The 18,627-nt window shown below is 35.7% G+C and overlaps 1 protein-coding gene and 1 pseudogene across 1 annotated transcript; one reads left to right on the top strand and one right to left on the bottom strand.

Annotated features, from left to right (window-relative positions):
• Positions 1–4,347: 4,347 nt before the first annotated feature.
• Positions 4,348–5,151, bottom strand: LOC128652306 (uncharacterized protein F54H12.2-like). Its single transcript, XM_053705243.1, has one exon. The coding sequence runs from the start codon at positions 5,149–5,151 to the stop codon at positions 4,348–4,350; it is 804 nt and encodes a 267-aa protein (XP_053561218.1).
• An 11,845-nt stretch (positions 5,152–16,996) lies between these two features.
• Positions 16,997–17,705, top strand: LOC128652307 (pygopus homolog 1-like; annotated as a pseudogene).
• The last annotated feature ends 922 nt before the right edge of the window (positions 17,706–18,627 follow it).

Here is an 18,627-nt window from a genome sequence, read left to right on the forward strand (position 1 = left end):
TTTTTAAATTTTTTAAAAAGGAATACAACACGGATAGTATTTCAGAATAAACAGATACAAGATACATACTCTGTGGTGTGTGGTCAATATTGTATTTTTTTATGCATTGTATGTCTAAGGGTATGAGTTTTGATAAAGTACTCAATTTCTTTTCATCAGACTTAAAAAAGAATGATAAAATAGTCTCGCAATATGTACGACGTTGTAAATTAAATTTGAGAATAAATACTTTTTGCAATGAATATGTACAAACATGTAGGACCCCAGAGACGCTCTTTACGGTGGGCGCACAAATGCAATTAAACTGTTTCACAAAACAGAGCCGGGTGAAAGCATGCACTACTATGATTTTACCAGTTTATACCCATTTGTAAACAAGACAAAAGCATATCCTGTGGGTCATCCACGAATCATTTTTGAGAATTTCAGGAACATTAATTTTTACTTTGGTATCGCTAAAGTACAAATGATTCAACCCAGAGGTTTGTTTTTTCCTGTTCTACCTTTGAAATTAAACGGTAAACTCATGTTCCCGCTATGTCTGACCTGCGCCACCGATAACAACACGACGCAGTGCGAACATGGCGATGAACAGCGTGCGCTGACGGGTACATGGTGCACGAATGAAATTCAGGTTGCTGTAGAAAAGGGGTACAAAATTTCTAAAATCTATGAAATTTGGCATTTTGACAACTACAAATAGAACTTGTTTGAAGATTACATTAAGGTACATCTGAGAGATAAACAGGAGGCCTCTGGGTATCCAGATTGGTGTACAGATGATGCTAAAAAAAGACAATACATTAGAGATTACAAAGAAAAAGAGGATGTAGAATTACGATCCGATCAGATAGCGGTAAATCCTGCAAAAAGACAGATCTCTAAATTGTTTCTTAATTCTTTGTGGGGCAAATTTGGTCAAAGGGGTAATTTACCCAACACCAGAATAGTGACAGACCCTGATGAGTTATTCAAGTATGTTTTTCTGCCTTATTATGAAGTCTCTGCTTTACATTTCTTAGATGATGAAACGGCTATGCTTAGCTGGAAGTACTCTAAAGAACGTTATACAGTTAACAACAATACTAACATCTTTATCGCTTGTTTTACTACAGCTTATGCCAGACTTGAATTGTACAGAGTTTTGGACGGACTGCAGGAGAGGTGTCTCTACCACGACACAGACTCTGTCATTTTTGTTAGCAAGGAAGGTGATAGGAATCCAGCTTTAGGTGACTATCTAGGTGAATTAACTAGCGAACTACCACCAGGTACACACATCACAGAGTTTGTATCTGCAGGCCCCAAAACTTACGGGTACAAACTGAATAATGGAAAAACTAATTTAAAAGTAAAGGGTATAACTCTGAACTCTGCTAACACCAACATAATCAATTTTGAGAGTTTAAAAGATTTAGTGTGGGATTACCCTTCAAATTCTGGAGCAGACACACAAAAGAAACTTTTCATCGAGCAGAAGTCTATTGTCAGAAACAAACGATACTGGCAAGTTGAGACACGCCCGCTGAGGAAAACACAAAAGTGTGTTTACACAAAGAGACTATTATCACAGGACTTTACAACGCTACCTTTTGGTCAATAATTGAGAATCATGGACACACGTTTTCAACATCCCTTTTCCTGTATTTTAGCCGGTCCTTCAAATTCTGGAAAAAGTTATTTTGTTAGACAATTGTTACATCACTCTGACACGCTTCTGTCCCACAGACCTGATAATATTGTTTGGTTTTATGCCTGTTGGCAGAGGTTGTATGATGAACTATTAAAGTCTTTTCCATATATAAAATTTATAGAAGGTCTACCAAATACATTTGTCGATGATGATTTATTTCCACCTAGTAAAATTAATTTAACAATTGTTGATGATCTGATGGAGGTTGCCAGTGATAGTTGTGAAATTGAAAAAGCTTTTACAAAATACGTACATCACAGAAATCTGAGTATTATCTATCTTGTACAAAATGTGTTTTGTCAGGGTAAAAAAAAAACAGAACTATCACACTAAACACAAACTATATGGTTCTCTTTAAAAACCCACGGGATAAGTTACAAATCAATACTTTGGCAAAACAAATGTATCCGGGTAAGTCACATTTCTTTTTAGAAGCTTTTGAAGATGCCACTCGATTACCATATGGTTATTTATTAGTAGACTTAAGAACCACTACACCCGATGAGTACCGGTTAAGAACCGGCATCTTTCCACCTGATATACACGCCGCATACATTTTTAAAAAAAACTGATTTAAAAAAGGCTACATTTTAATCTATTAGTCATACATTGTCAACCATTAGCGTGTGTAAACATGTCTAGCAGACTAATCCGTAATTGGAAGGTTTTAAAAACCTTAAGACGTGCAACACCTCAACAAAGAAAGAGTATTTTACACGGTGCCTCTAATGAGTTAATCGCCTCTATATGTGAAATAGCCCTGAACATTCTTAAAGGTAGATTGCCTTTGACACAGCAACAGAAAGGACACCTTAAAAAGTGGCAGAAAATTATAAAAACACTTAGTAATAAAGCAGTTGCTCTGGGTAAAAAGAAGATTTTGGTGACACAGAGGGGTGGATTTTTAGCGCCTCTTTTAGGATTTGCTCTTCCTATACTTACATCACTCTTTACTAAAAGCTGATGGAGAATGCTCAAAAAATGTATCTTGTCCCAAAACAACAGTTGGACCGCTTACAACAACCACAACAAAATGAGGTAGACATTCGCAGGGCTGTGACAAACCGTTTGGATGTTGAAATAGGTGAAATATTAAATAATTCTGATTTACCAGAGGATGTGAAAATAAAAAAGTACAACGCCGTATTACAGAAATATTTGGTGTATGCAAAGCAAGACGCTAGAGAAAACTCTGTGTTAACACTATTAATGCCCCGGGAGAATCTACCCGTCCCGATCATAACACAACTGATGCATCCATTGAAAAAGGTGATAGAATATTTCATGAGGTTGTTAACAATGTGCATGACCGGTATAAGAAAAATGCTGAACTACTTCTTTCTAAAATGGTACAGGCCAAAGATATAACTAGTTGGAATGATAATGGGGAGTTTATTTACAAAAACCAAAGAATCATCGGTTCAAACATACTAGACTTAGTACGTTGCGCTACACAAAGTCACAGCGTGACCATGCGCAAAACACTGCAAGATTGGGATACTTTTATGAAAGCTATGGCTGAACTGAATATTCCAACGTCAGTTGTTGGTAATGTTAGAAACCGGGATACCTTTGATCATCTAAAAATGGAGATTAGGGATGTTACCCATTTACCAGAGACATTACCGCAACATGATATTTTACCATTACCTACAACACCCACCAGTGGTCTATTCACACCACAGGGTTACCTGGTGCAGAAGAAAAGACCTAAATCGCTTTTTAATCCTTCAACATGGTTGAGTTTGTAAATTCCGAAAAATCTAGCGAATATTGCGTACCTTGCTTTATCATTAATCATATATATGTGTGCATATATTTGGGTTAAAGCTTAAAATATACCCATGTTTATATAAAAAATGACAAAAATGACAAGTATGTAAAAAAAATGAAAATTTATTAATACATGGAAAATACAGGATTTTATACATTGAGATATAATATTCATTATGGCGATGTTTTTATCTTAATTGTTAATAAAGCTTAAAGTATTTTGTGAAAAAAGTGTCTGTGTTTATTTAAAAATGAATACACATTAAATACATACATGAATTACAACATTCATTACAAGAGGTGCAATAATAATTTGTTATAGCAAAATTTACACATCCGTACATGTTTTGTTATAACAACTTCTACATGTTTGTACATATTCATTGAAAAAAGTATTTATTCTCAAATTTAATTTACAACGTTGTACATATTGCGAGACTATTTTATCATTCTTTTTTAAGTCTGATGAAAAGAAATTGAGTACTTTATCAAAACTCATTCCCTTAGACATACAATGCATAAAAAAAAATACAATATTGACCACACACCACAGAGTATGTATCTTGTATCTGTTTATTCTGAAATACTATCCGTGTTTTATTCCTTTTTAAAAAAAATTAAAATGATTTAGGAAACACGCTGTTGTACGGTGAGATTCCATACGAATCAAAAAAATACCCAACACCCCTTTGATCGAAATAAATTGCTACCCAATGTTCACCAGCACGTGTGGAAGGGTCGGTGTTAATAATAAAACCTATAGGTCTATTCCTTAGTCTTTGTTTTGGTAACAAATCACACGGGTATACACCGTCAAACACTGAACGTGTATAAGGATCTCTGGTTAGGATTCTTGTTATTTCCAAAGTGTTCATCTTTGTTTATAGATAGTCGTACAAGACCTCCCTTCTTTGATTAATTTCAATAATATTATCAAATACACTATAAATAATCATATTAATTGTTCTTTCAAGTGGTCTTGAAAATCGGATTTGATCTCTGAGATTACCACTGCGTATAAGAGAGTAGTGTGAACCACACTCTTGGTCTGGTGACAAATCAAAGGAAAAAAGTCTGTAACCACGCACATACTCTTCTCTATTAATGAGGATTCCAGCATCAGAATTTTGTTTCCCAGCAATGTTAATTAGTGATATGTATTCACGTATAGCGTTTCCATTTTCAAAGTCTGGTTGAAAAGGTTTTGTTGGTATTTGTTCACCATCCAGATACAATGCTGCAAAATTCACATAGTTATGTTTGAAACATAAGGGATTCTTGTCATAAGCGCCAGAGAAAGCGTCATTATCAACAAATCCAATAACGACAGTTTTTGGTAGTTGTCCAAGAAATACATTTTCCTGATTGCAGACACGCGAGCTGGCGGCCACGGAATAGACCTTTAGACCGACTCTGTCCAAAGCGTATTTTGCATTTCCTGTTAAGAGTCCTTGCGCATGGCCTATGCGTACAGCCGGGGATATCTGTACTCTTTTAACAAAAAGAGAGGCATTTAAGATTTGAACTTTATACTTTTCTGCTTCAGCGCTCATAATAGAAAAAGCATCTTTATTCCTTATAAGTTTAATTTTCAGATCAAGCCCATTTAATAACAATTTTTCTTGGAAAAACAGATCACTATGTAGATGACCTAGCAATTCAATAGTTTTACCACGCTCTAACATACATGCTCTCTTTACAAAACCAGTATTATCACCATCTAGTTCAAATTATCGTGTAACCCTGCTGCATCTTTATAAAACAATCCTGCTGTAAATTGTGTGAATAAAGCATCTGAGCTGTAGTTGAGAACTGTTTCAATGTATGACCGGTAAGCATATAGGTTATTTGATTGTGAGATAAGTCTGTCTCCTAATGTAACATCGACTTGGTTAAACAGCGTGGCTAGTGGATAGTTGGTGAGGCTAACACGTGCTCCAGCAGGCGGAGCTGTATTGTCTTGTTTGACTATTTTACAAGTTATATACATCAAAGTGTTGTTCAGGTCAAAATAATGATCGCCGCTTCCGGCTATATAAAATTCCAGGGGTGTATTTTTAGTTATAGCTGTGAGTGGCTGTATTTCGACATACAGTGATTTTTCAATACCCGTTTGTGTCGGCTGTATTTGAAATATGTCGACTTCTGATTTGGTACATTCTAATGATCCATTGTGTATGAAAGCCATATTTTGACCAGTATTTCTAAAAGATGTCATCCACTGAACGTCTTGATGTTTTCTGTTTCTTTTTGGTTCTGTGTATCACCTTTTTGCTTATGAATTGTGATGAAATTGGCGGAAAAGTAACTCAACGTTTCCTTTTTGGTTTCCTCTTGTTACTGATATAAACAACACCAGACCCCTCTTGTGCCCCGCTATTCATTTTATTCATAACGGCAGTTGAAACACGCACCACAACATCCTTTGCTATGCCTTGTGCCGCTGTTTTCATATGCGGTTTCACTTTATCTAGTCCACATCGAAAAAGTGGGACAGCCATCCTAAAAAGATTACGAAATATACTGCCTAATCCACGGCCGTACATGTACGAACTACCGTGAAAACCCGGTAGACCATTACCAGCTTGTGTCCTATAATAATTACTGTAAACGGTCGGGTCACCATAAACCTTAACAGCCACCATTCTTTAGTACAAGTTGTTCTTGCGTGGCCTAAAGTGTGGCTTAATGATCGCCTTTCCGTATTGAAATCCTGCGTTCTTGTTCTGATCGTTCTTAATTTCAATTGTTATACGATCAAAATGATGATTGTTTACAGGTATGTAGTCTGGCTTGGTGTACCGTTGAGTGATGATTTCATTATTGTCACCTGTAATTTCTACTGTTCTTAGTAATGGCACATATCCGTCACCCACAAGTTGATGTTCTATGATGTCTGTATAGATAAAGAGTGTGTAGAAGCCGGCATTTATATCGCAATATATTTTACTACCATCATTCTTTACACCTTGATTGTTAATACCTAATATATGCGCCAACCTGTCTGTGGTTGAGATGGTGGAGTTACCTAAAATACGCACAGTTCTTCCCAGTTCGTTGTATTTAAGCTTTAGTTCTATGTTACCGGTTTGGAGAGATGATAATTTTTCATTGATAGGTTTTATTAAATCGCTTATATCTTTATAATAACCGGCTTTTATGGCTAACGGCATAGTGAATTTGTTTGGTGCCGTAGCAATTTTTCTAGAATCAGCGGCATCTATGGTGTCCCACGTATGGGGATATTGTATCTCCGTCAGAGCTACTTCCCATTCTCCTTTTAATATAACGGGTTTAGCTAACTTTGTTGTAAAACTAGATATCTGGTTTTTAGGAAAAATGTTGTACGAAGCGTTGCTAGGCAGCGTTAAGTAAAATGGTGATGCTTCCATTGTTCTATATATCGGTTAACTGACTTTTGAGTATCCAGCTGTTAAATTTATCCGGATAGCCCTTCCATTTAACATAAACGTACTGCTTTCTCCTAAAACTTTTCTGTTTTAAGATTTTTTCTATTTTGTAAATGCGGTTTTTATCTTGTGTCACTTTTTGAAGTTCTTCAGGGTAAAAGCTACCTTCGATCGACTCATCAGCTAAATCTTTCAGTTTGTAAAGAGGTTTAAATCCTCTTGTATTCACACCTTTGATTATAAATATTTAATAGGTGAAATTTTGCTCATAACCTTTTGTGAACGTGCCCTTATGTTTCGAAATCCTGACGTGGTCACCGATTTTTAAAACAGGTTTAATCTTTTTAGTTTTTGGTGAGGAACCGTAAATATTTTTCCAGACGACGAGTGAGTTTTCTTGCGTCACTTCTACCGGTTTACAGCGTATGGTTCTGTGGTATGTATTATTATAACTATGAATTAATTTGTTCAATATGTTTATATATCTGTGTGTGTTGTGATGTGTAAAATAGCGCCACATTGTAGTCTTTAAAGTACGGTTAAATCATTCTACGATTGCTGCTTTAACACAGTTGTTTGCAACAAAATGTTGAATTTTAAACTTTTTCAATAACTTCTGTACGGTTCCATTTGAAAATTCTTTGCCTTTGTCAGTCTGTATTTTCATAGGTACACGCCCATCTTTGAATATTGTTTCAAACCCCTTTGCGATACTTGGTCCAGTTTTATTATATAATCCAACGCCCCAAGCGTATTTAGAAAAACAATCTATAACGGTTAGAATATACTTTATACCGTCATTATATTTATGGTAGTCTATCATAGATACCAGGTCAGCTTGCCATTGTATATCTAAAGAAGGGGCATATATTTTATTTCTTTCAAAATTACGTCTGACCGGTTTATGTAGCGTATAAACATCTTGCTGATTTAAAATTTTAACAATTTTTTTCTGTTGAATCCATATTTTTTAGATGCTTTGTACAGACTTTCAACACCGCCTAATGACCCGGGGTTTGTGGGTTTATGATATAATTCTCTTAATACAAGTCCACGATCGCCGTTAACAGACTCCATTCTTTAAGCAGTATACAGCGAATTTTTATAAAACATTGATTTATATACTTTTTAATTAAAAATACGTGCGAGAGATATTATTATGCTGTTTTGAGTAAAAGACAATGACTTTTTTATTAAAAATACGCGTGAGAGATATTATTATGCTGTTTTGAGTAAAAGACAATGACTTTTTTATTAAAAATACGTGTGAGAGATATTATGAGTCTGTTTTGAGTAAAGGACATGTCCTAACATGCCGTGTAGCATTTCTGGCAAAAGACAAGTCCTGAAATGTCTTATTAAACCTGTTGAACATTATAGAGAAATCTTAAGCTTAATAGAATACAATATCAAAGTGTAATTTACAACTTTTAGAATTAAATAACATTTATCTTTTATAAATCAAAATATCAATAATACAATTCTTTAACCTTTTAATCCTAATAAATATACATATCAATTCAGTTGTATCAAAATCACCTTTTTTATATCAATTTTATATCAATTTAATATAAAATGACTTTTTTATGTTAATTTATATCAGTTTTATATCAATTTTATATCAATTTAATATAAAATGACTTTTTTTTTTAATATCAATTTTATATCAATTTTATATCAACTTTATATCAAAATTACCTTTTTATATCAATTTTATATCAAATTGATATTAAAAAGGGGCGGGATTAAGGGAGGAGAATGGGGCATGTCAACCTGTCAAAGGTGTGAAAAGGGGCGTGGTACCTGTCAAAAAGGTATTTGACATAACCTCCATACTCTTACTACTATTGTGATTGTGATTGGTGTTAAACTTAGACTTACCTTTGCGCTTGATTTTTTTTCTTGCTGCACTTTTCTAATTTTACTCTGTGGGTAGATCTTTCCCCGGTGTTTGTTATGTATAGTTGCAATTCTAGGTATAGGTGTCTCCAATCAGGGTTTTAGCGCTCTCTTCTATTCTTCTATTCTTGTTTTTTGTTGCTTTTTCTATCTACAGTTCCTGGACATAGCAGCTTGACCATCTCAATTATTGAAACATCATAACAGGTGTGTTTTATAGACAAATAAGTAGTATTTCTAATGCAAACCTCTGTAAACCATTGATAAATATGACTGATGATAATAGTGTGCCATATATTTTATGGGATTATTTTAACCCTGAACTTGGAACTAAAAATGTGACTATCAGTATCGAAGAAATCAATGATACAGAAAGTCCATTTTTGAACCCAAAAGATATCTTTGAGAAATTAGAAAAACTAATTAAAAACCACAATCACATAGGCATGATAGCACTAATCTGGAAAGATATGCAAAGTATAAAATTATCCCCAGGGGTTTAAGAGTGTCGAAAAGCACCATCTTGGATATCAAACTGAATGGGATATGGCCTTAGAGGACAGCTCATATACTATGCTAGATATAATTACCAGGTATAGACAATTTAAAGTCAAACAATTGACTACATTTTAGAAGAAAAAAAAGAAGAACAAATTCCTTAGGGATTTTCATGAATCTAAACTTGATAACCCTTTGGGCGAAACAAATATAGAAATAATTGATGAGGAGGAGGTTCTCTTCTCTGAGCACTTTATGGAGGCTTTCTGACATATATATATATATATATATATATATATATGGTCTTATTATGTTGTAACTTCGTAACAGGTATTAATATGCTAACATTTTAATCCCTTTAATCCTTTTAAATGTTTATTCATTATGTATATATTATTTAGTACAGGGCTATATTACATGAGATGTAAAGCGTATCACCTTTAAGACCGCTCAATCTAAATAGTTGTAGCGTGATTCTTCTGATATAATTGACATGCAACACATAGTGATTGGTTACACCCACAAATAGGTGTGTCCAATAGGCATTCAGCATTTAGCTTGAACTACTCACATCATCAATGACGTTCACCAATCGCGAGGCAAACCGGGCAGCCCCATAACCGCAAAAACATAGATGTTAAGCATTACGAGATGCAATCTGAGCACTAATTATCTCTGACGAAGAAGCCTTTAGAACTTTGAAACGCGTAAGGTTTATGGTGGGCATCCCGGTTCTACCTCACAACCTACATACGTGACTTATTTTATTGAGTGTTTTCCTTAACTCATAGGATTGAGGTTCATTTCTGTAAGGACTTGTCATTTATTGTCTGTGGTCTGAATCGAGGGCCCTTCAGACCAACTGGGATTCCTTACAGACGTGGTTACTATTCCTCTCTCATGAGCTTCACCTTACCTCTTAAGATTGAGGGTTGTTCTTGTAATTATGATCTACCACCAGGGGGAGGATCGAGGGGTGTACATCTGCATTTGGCTACATTATCCTTTAGAACTATCCGTTCTTCACTATCTGGGACTATATATACGTTGAACTTTGTCCTTGTGACCATTTGGTTTTATATACAGACTTGTTTTTATCTTTGATGTTCATTTAAATCACATTGTTGCATCAATTTTTATACCTGCAATTTATTGTGTATTTGTTGCTATCTGATATTTTCTTATATGATTGTGATTGTGATTGGTGTTACACTTAGACTTACCTTTGTGCTTGACTTTTCTTCTTGCTGCACATATATATATATCTATACTATAATCGCGTTTGTAATGCGTCCGTCTCCAGTTGTGCACGCAATGTCAAAGGAATGTTGGCTGTGCAAGGCAGCCAAAAGAATCTACCTGGATGCAGCGTAGGCAAACCTGAAGCCTTAAAAAAAATTCACACAACCACCTGCACGAAACAACGAAAAAACATGCAACCACCTGCATAAAATAAATAAATAAACAGGTAACCACCCGCACAAAGTATAACAAAAAAACCTAACCTCCTGCACAAAGTATTAACAAACACATAAACCGCAAACCCCCACATTGCAAAATAATAAAGTAATTAACCCCTAACCTGCAAATAAAATAATTAAAATATTAACCCCTAAACCGTCAACCCTTCACATCACAAAAAAACTAATTAACCTATTAACCTCTAAAACGACAAACCCCCACATCGCAATAAACCTAATTAACCTATTAACCCCTAAACCAACAAACCCCCACATTGCAATAAACCTAATTAACCTATTAATGCCTAAACCACCAAACTCCCACATTGCAATAAACCTGATTAACCTATTTAACCCTTAACCGCCACCCTCCCCCACAAAAAAATAACTAATTTAATTACTAAGCCCCCTAAACCTAACACCCCCTAAATTAATGCCAATACTAAGTTACACTTAAATAAAACCTAACATTAAATTACCAAAAAATTCTAATCTAAATTTACAAAAAATAAAAAACACTACAATTACAGAAAAAAATCAACAAAATTATCAAAAATAAAAAAAATTAAACCTAATCCCTATAAAAATAAATAAGCCCCCCAAAATAAAAACATCCCCTAATCTAAACTACCAATAGCCCTTAAAAGGGCCTTATTTGGGTACCTTGCATTCCTTTTGGCTCAAATTTTGAAATCAGTCAATAGGATGAGAGATACTAAAATCTTATTGGCTGATTTAAAAAGCTAATAGGATTTCAGTAGCTCTAATCCTATTGGTTTATTTCATGATTTAAGCCAATAGGGATGCAAGGTACCCCATATTGAATGTAGTACCTTGCATTCAATCTTCAGTGTACAACGGACATCGGATGGAGAGGAGCCTCCATGCCACCGATGGCCACCACTGAGGACCTAACACCCCCTAAATTAATGCCAATACTAAGTTACACTTAAATAAAACCTAACATTAAATTACCAAAAAATTCTAATCTAAATTTACAAAAAATAAAAAACACTACAATTACAGAAAAAAATCAACAAAATTATCAAAAATAAAAAAAATTAAACCTAATCCCTATAAAAATAAATAAGACCCCCAAAATAAAAACATCCCCTAATCTAAACTACCAATAGCCCTTAAAAGGGCCTTATTTGGGTACCTTGCATTCCTTTTGGCTCAAATTTTGAAATCAGTCAATAGGATGAGAGATACTAAAATCTTATTGGCTGATTTAAAAAGCTAATAGGATTTCAGTAGCTCTAATCCTATTGGTTTATTTCATGATTTAAGCCAATAGGGATGCAAGGTACCCCATATTGAATGTAGTACCTTGCATTCAATCTTCAGTGTACAACGGACATCGGATGGAGAGGAGCCTCCATGCCACCGATGGCCACCACCGAGGACCTAACACCCCCTAAATTAATGCCAATACTAAGTTACACTTAAATAAAACCTAACATTAAATTACCAAAAAATTCTAATCTAAATTTACAAAAAATAAAAAACACTACAATTACAGAAAAAAATCAACAAAATTATCAAAAATAAAAAAAATTAAACCTAATCCCTATAAAAATAAATAAGACCCCCAAAATAAAAACATCCCCTAATCTAAACTACCAATAGCCACCACCGAGGACTGTTGCTATTAAGGACCCCCGCTGAGGATCCACACATCGGGGAAGGCAAGCCTTCCTTCCAGATGAAGATAGAAGATGAAGGAGCCGCCTGAAAGAAGACCTTCTCTGTCGGACTTCAGGATCGGTAAGTACCTATTTGGGGCTTAGTCTTAGTCTTTTTTTTATTTTTGGGGTTTTTTCTTTTTTTAGATTAGGGGTTTTGGTCTGGAAAACAGCTGATTGCCGTTTTAAGGGCAGTAAATTAGCTGAATGCCCTTTTAAGGGCAATGCCTATGCAAATGCCCCTTTATGGGCAATGGGTAGTTTAGGTTTTTTTTAGTGTTAGGTTTTTTTTTATTTTGGGGGTTTTGGCAGTGGCGGGTTTTACTGTTAGGGGGTAATTGGTATTTTTTGTAAGTAAAAGAGCTGTTTAACTTAGGGCAATGCCATACAAAAGGCCCTTTTAAGGGTTATGGTAATTTAGTATTATATTAGGAGGTGTTTTTATTTTGGGGGGGATTTTTTATTTTTATAGGGATATTAGTTTAGGTTTAAATTTTTTATTTTGGATAGCATTGTTTATTTTTTTCTGTAATTTTCCTTTTTTTTTTAAATATTTTTATTGAGGTTTAAAAGTTAAAGTACTTACAAGAAATAATATACAATACAAAAAGCTCTGATCGTATACACTAAGGCACCAAGGTACAAGTAATTAGACTTACAGCACATACATCTCAAAATGCTAAGATACATAAAATGTCAGAAAAATACCATATATTCAGATACCATAATGCACAATACACCTTTTTTCTTTTGTTTGAAAGGGGGATTCATAACAAAGATATACACTTATAAACCTAAAGCACCTCTATTCACAAATAACACTTGTTATAGGTATTATATCCCCTATTAAACAATAATGGCCTCTCTTGGACCAATTCTTGCGGAAGTTCACTAGCAAGGGGAGATACTGAGTAGTCAACTAATCTAGGGTCACTATTGGACCTTTTCTATGTGATATAAAAAAAAACTATAGCTTTTATGTTTTATAAATAAACAGAAATCTGCATAAAATATATATTCAGTGGATTTATAAGGGTATAAGTACAAAATAAAGCAAACAAAAATTGTGAATTTAACTAGATGCTAGGGACCCATAAGAGTAAAATGAAGTGATTATTTTTTGCATTGTAATTTTTCTTTTTCTCTTTGTTTTGTTTGAAAGGGGATTCATAACAAAGATATAAACGTATAAACATAAAGAACCTCTATTCACAAATAACACTTGTTATAGGTATTATATCCCCTATTAAACAATAATGACCTCTCTTGGACCAATTCTTGCGGAAGTTCACTAGCAAGGGGAGATACTGAGTAGTCAACTAATCTATAGCCACTCTTGAACCTTTTCTATTTGATACTGTATATAAAAGAAAAAGAAAAAAAATGGCTTTTATGTTTTATAAATAAACAGCAATCTTTATAAAATATATATAGATAAGCAAATAAAAATTGTAAATTTAACTAGATGCTAGGGACCCATTAGGAGTAAAAGGAAGTCAAAAATAGTCTTAGGCAAATAACATATGGCATTAACAGGATTATCAATAGTAATATCTATTTCTTTATAAAGATTCAAGTAACATATCAGCTTAAAGCTGCTAACCAATGATCACTCTTTAAAGCATGTGCACTTTTTCAGGACTGTAGGTGCTAAGATTTCTAGAGCTCCACATTCAACGTTAAAAAACACTAAGGAGTTGTGTGGCATATAATTAAAAGTTGGAGCGTTCTCATAGTAATCTAGCTTAGCCAGACAAAGAGGCCTATTTAACAAATGTCTGTGTGGATCAGGTCCGACAGACATCGCTAAATGTGGAGAGCAATACGCTCTCCGTATTCAGCACTGCACCAGAAGCTCACAAGAGCTGCTGGCGCAACACCGCCCCCTGCAGACTTTCGGCCAATCGTCCGCCAGCAGGGAGGTGTCAATCAACCCGATCGTACTCGATCGGTTTGAATTGCGGCGATTCCTGTCCGCCTCATCAGAGCAGGCGGACAGGGTTATGGAGCAGCGGTCTTTAGACCGCTGCTTCATAACTGGTGTTTCTGGCAAGCCTGGAGGCTCACCAGAAACACGGGCCCTCAAGCTCCATACGGAGCTTGATAGATAGGCCCCAATATGTAACCTCTAATATTGGCCTACACAATAACCCCGCCCCAGCCGCTGGCAGCCAATCATGCTGGCCTGGACATAGGAGGTATGTAAAGCTAATGTAAATTTGTAAACAGAGACATAGAACCACAGCCAACAGTATAAGCCAACTCCAAACACAAATGAAAATATAATAATATAATGCTGAAAATGATATCGAAAGTCCAGAATTTTAAATCTATTCCACATTCCTGGCTAGAGCATAGATATATGCCCCACTTCTTTAATGTCCACCCCATCTATGTAGTAGGAGAACTGGACACCAGTCAGAAAGCGAGGTGTCCTTTACCCAATTCCAGATTTCACCTTTTGATTATGGTACTGAGCAGGGGAATGGGAATCTGTCTGCTGGGTTGTAATATTGTTGTCATCTTGAGTGGGTGCTAGGTCCATAATCCCATATTTAATTGCAGAAGAATCTCTTCCATTTTACATTCTTGTAAACGCTGCAACTATAGAATGGGAACTTTATCTACGGTGTAGATTGTAGAGGGAGCCGCTTTATTTCTCTTTCTTTGTAGCTCTGATTGAGAGAGGTTCTCCTTTATGACAGAGTGATAGCGGTCCGGACTTGGAACAGCATCACTAATACGCTCAATGTCCTCAGGCCGTGTCTCAAGATATAGCTGTGCACTCAGCAGCTTTGAACCTAATTGACTCCCAGCTGCAGTGACCGGGCTCAGAACACACCACTGAGAAATAGACTTGCATAGTCTTGTAAAGTGGTCATCAAGAAGCTTTGTGACGTTTTTCTGGAACGTAAGCCATTTGGTCTCCATAGTTTACAGTTATATCAGATAAATAAACCAAGGGTCCACAAATGACACAATAGTACTACACCAGTATTGGGAAAAGGGGAAAATGCAGTGACGAGCAAGGTAGCACTGCTTGCTTGGTGGCTCCAGGAACGTTACCGCCAAGGGGGTTAGTCTGAGGCCGTCCTCCCTTCCACATACAACCTTAAATTTATCCGGTACACTGGGGCCAGAATGCATATAAAATGTTGTATCAAGTCAAGAGCTTCAGTAGAGGCAGAATCCTTTAAAATAAACAGTAGATGTCGTATTTATCCACAGATTGGGTATCATTAGATTGGGTATTGGGTATCATTATCATTAGATTGGGTATAGCAAGCTCACCAGCTCCCATTGTTGCGACTTAACATGGCCGCTGCCCGGAAGTTCCCCTTGCAATTTTACATTTTTTTTTTGTAACTTTATCTTAGGGGTTTGTGTTTTTTAAACATTAACAGCCCTCTTAACAGGCTTATCCCCTAATATATATATATATATATATATATATATAAAGAACATTTTCTTCTTCTTCTTCTTCTTCTTCTAAGTGTAGAACAAAAGCATTTGAACTTTTTGTATAAAAAACTTTAATTTTGTTTTAAAATTTATATTTTATATGTCAGAGTGTTTGACTGAGAAGGGCTCAAAAGTGTGGGTGTGTATATATGTACTGGGTACACTTCCTATGACCCAGCAAAATGCACATCCCTTGGTGCTTAATAGCTTGCAAGAGATTGCCAATCTTTCTCTGTGAGTTGTGTTGATTAATTTGTTTTGTACTTTTCCCTATGAACTTTGCACCCAGTCTTGTCTGGGATTAACTGCCTGAGTCTCTGGAAACTGTGCATCTGGCTGTGAGTGCTATCAAACACCCATAGCTTTAAATTTTGGTGGGTCAAAGGATGTGTACCCAGTCCAGTTTGAAAGTGCAGTCCATTTCTGTGTTTTGTATGTGTCTAATGAGATTACTTAAGGTCTGTGCACCCTTGTGTGGTTCCCAGTTTGTTTTATTGAAAGCATGCATTGTTTGTCTGTAGATAAGGACCTAGGAGGGAAGAGACCTTGATGTCATCCTCGGCTTGAACCATTTGGCTAGATGCAGTAACAAACTCTTCTGTTTTGCTTTTACACACACACATACACACACACACACACATATATATATATATATATATATATATATATATATATATAAATATATAGTATTTGAAATATATATATATATATATATATATATATATATAATATATATGAAATATATAACAGAGGGGGGGTTCATCACCTCCACTGCACGCTCAGGGGAGCTCCATACCTACTGTCAGCCCCATGCTCACTATGCTCTCTGCGGGACCCGCCACACCATGCCTCCTTTCTCCAGGTAGCTATATAGGAGAGAGTGAATGGGTGCTCTGCTCCCAAAGTTTTCAAAGTGCCCGCAGTTTCCCTGCTGGGTGGAGAGAGTAGGAGGATAAGGAAGGGAGTCGGTGCACTGGGCACTCCCAAGGTTCAGTTCTCCGCCTTCACGTGTGCATGCGTAATGTTCTTGGAGCGACCTCGAGGTAACCCGGCCCCGGGCTCACTCAGGGAGGGGATCCTAGGGCACACAGGAGGCTGGGGCCTAGAGCAGCTCACATGGATAAAGCTCTGTGGAACACAGCAGGAGATGAAAGTGACTTTGATGGGTTAGTTAGACCAGTTGTGCTGCTATGAATTCCTGATAAGAAGAAGCGCAGATCTAGTACACAGGGAATTTCCTTTTCTTCTCAATCAGAGTATGCTCCACCAACAAACACAAGTTCAGATGTTCTTATTGCTCCCACTCCTTTTCGATAATGAATACACCATATCACCGCCCTTTGGGAATCATTTCCATAAAACTGGATATTCTGCTGTTAGGAATTATACTTTTAAAATGCCTACCAGCATGCCACACAGAATGTTGTCTCAGTTTTCTGGATCCTATACTTTCAGAAATCAATCCCCATCATTCCCAGAAGACAGAATGGTGATGACATTTGGCAAACCTCGCCTATTTAATACGGGTTTACAGAATAACATAAACTATGATAAAGAACTCTTTACTAACAGGAGTGGTCAAACTATTACTCTGCCAGGACAGCACTTTAGAACAAATCGTCAAGACTTCAGTACTATGACCGCACACAACTCTATGCCAATTTACAACTTTGAGACAATTTCTAATAAAGGCATGGGGATGGAAAACAGCAATCCATATACTGATTCAAAAAATCACTTTCTTCATACAAGAATATCTACTTCAAGGGAAGACTTTTCACCAGAATTTTATAAAAATGCTAATCAGAAGTCTCGGATGGAATAATTAATTTTTCTTCTGAAGCCAATCCAAAGAGCCGTAAAAAACAATTAATTGGTACAGAAAATGTACCAATGAATCAGGTATTTTTTTTTTTTTTTCTCTCATGAATTTTTTCACACAATGTTTGATTCCATGAACTATACAATTATTGTTTGCTTTAATATTTATACTATTTACAGTATTTAATCTTTGATAATATTTACATTTATCAACTTCAGTTCATTAGGTCTAACCATGTATCTTTTTGATATTGCATTTTATTACATGTCCCTTAAATTTTTTGGATATATCTATGCATACATGCTTTTGTAATACAGGGTACTTGTTAACTTGTGTTTAAAATCATGTTGGACCTTCATTTGTCATTCATCACTATGGCCACTGTTTAAATGCCTGTATGTGGATCATGTTTATATTTTCATTCTTTTTATTAGTTCATATAATTTTAACTAACAACATTGGTTTCCCTGTAACAAATTTCTTCACTTATTGTAACAAAATCCTCCACTTATCATGTAAATATTGTTCACATTGTGCCAGTATTCTCAGTGTTAAAATGGCAAGTAGGCGTGCTTTGTTTATTAACCTGTTAACCAATCAGATTTTAAAGTGTATCTTAAAAGATGGGGGAGTGGACCCAGCACCTATGGCTATGATTATGGCAATCGCCGAAACGCGTAAGCCAGTCTAGGTGTCAGCCTACTCTGCCTAATTTATGCTCGTTCTTCCTATGTAATTTTTAACTTTCTACAATAAAGCTTTTTGTTTTTTTATGAACTGTCCGCACCTCTTGCATTTGATTCTACTTCCACCAGAAGGACAGATCATCTTTAGAATTGCACAGATATAGTGACGCTTGGAGGCTTTTGGGCTTGCACACTACACGGATTGTGATCTCCTGGCTGTCGGACACACACACTGTTGG

The sequence above is a fragment of the Bombina bombina genome, chromosome 3 (assembly GCF_027579735.1).
Source record: "Bombina bombina isolate aBomBom1 chromosome 3, aBomBom1.pri, whole genome shotgun sequence".
Taxonomy (NCBI): domain Eukaryota; kingdom Metazoa; phylum Chordata; class Amphibia; order Anura; family Bombinatoridae; genus Bombina; species Bombina bombina.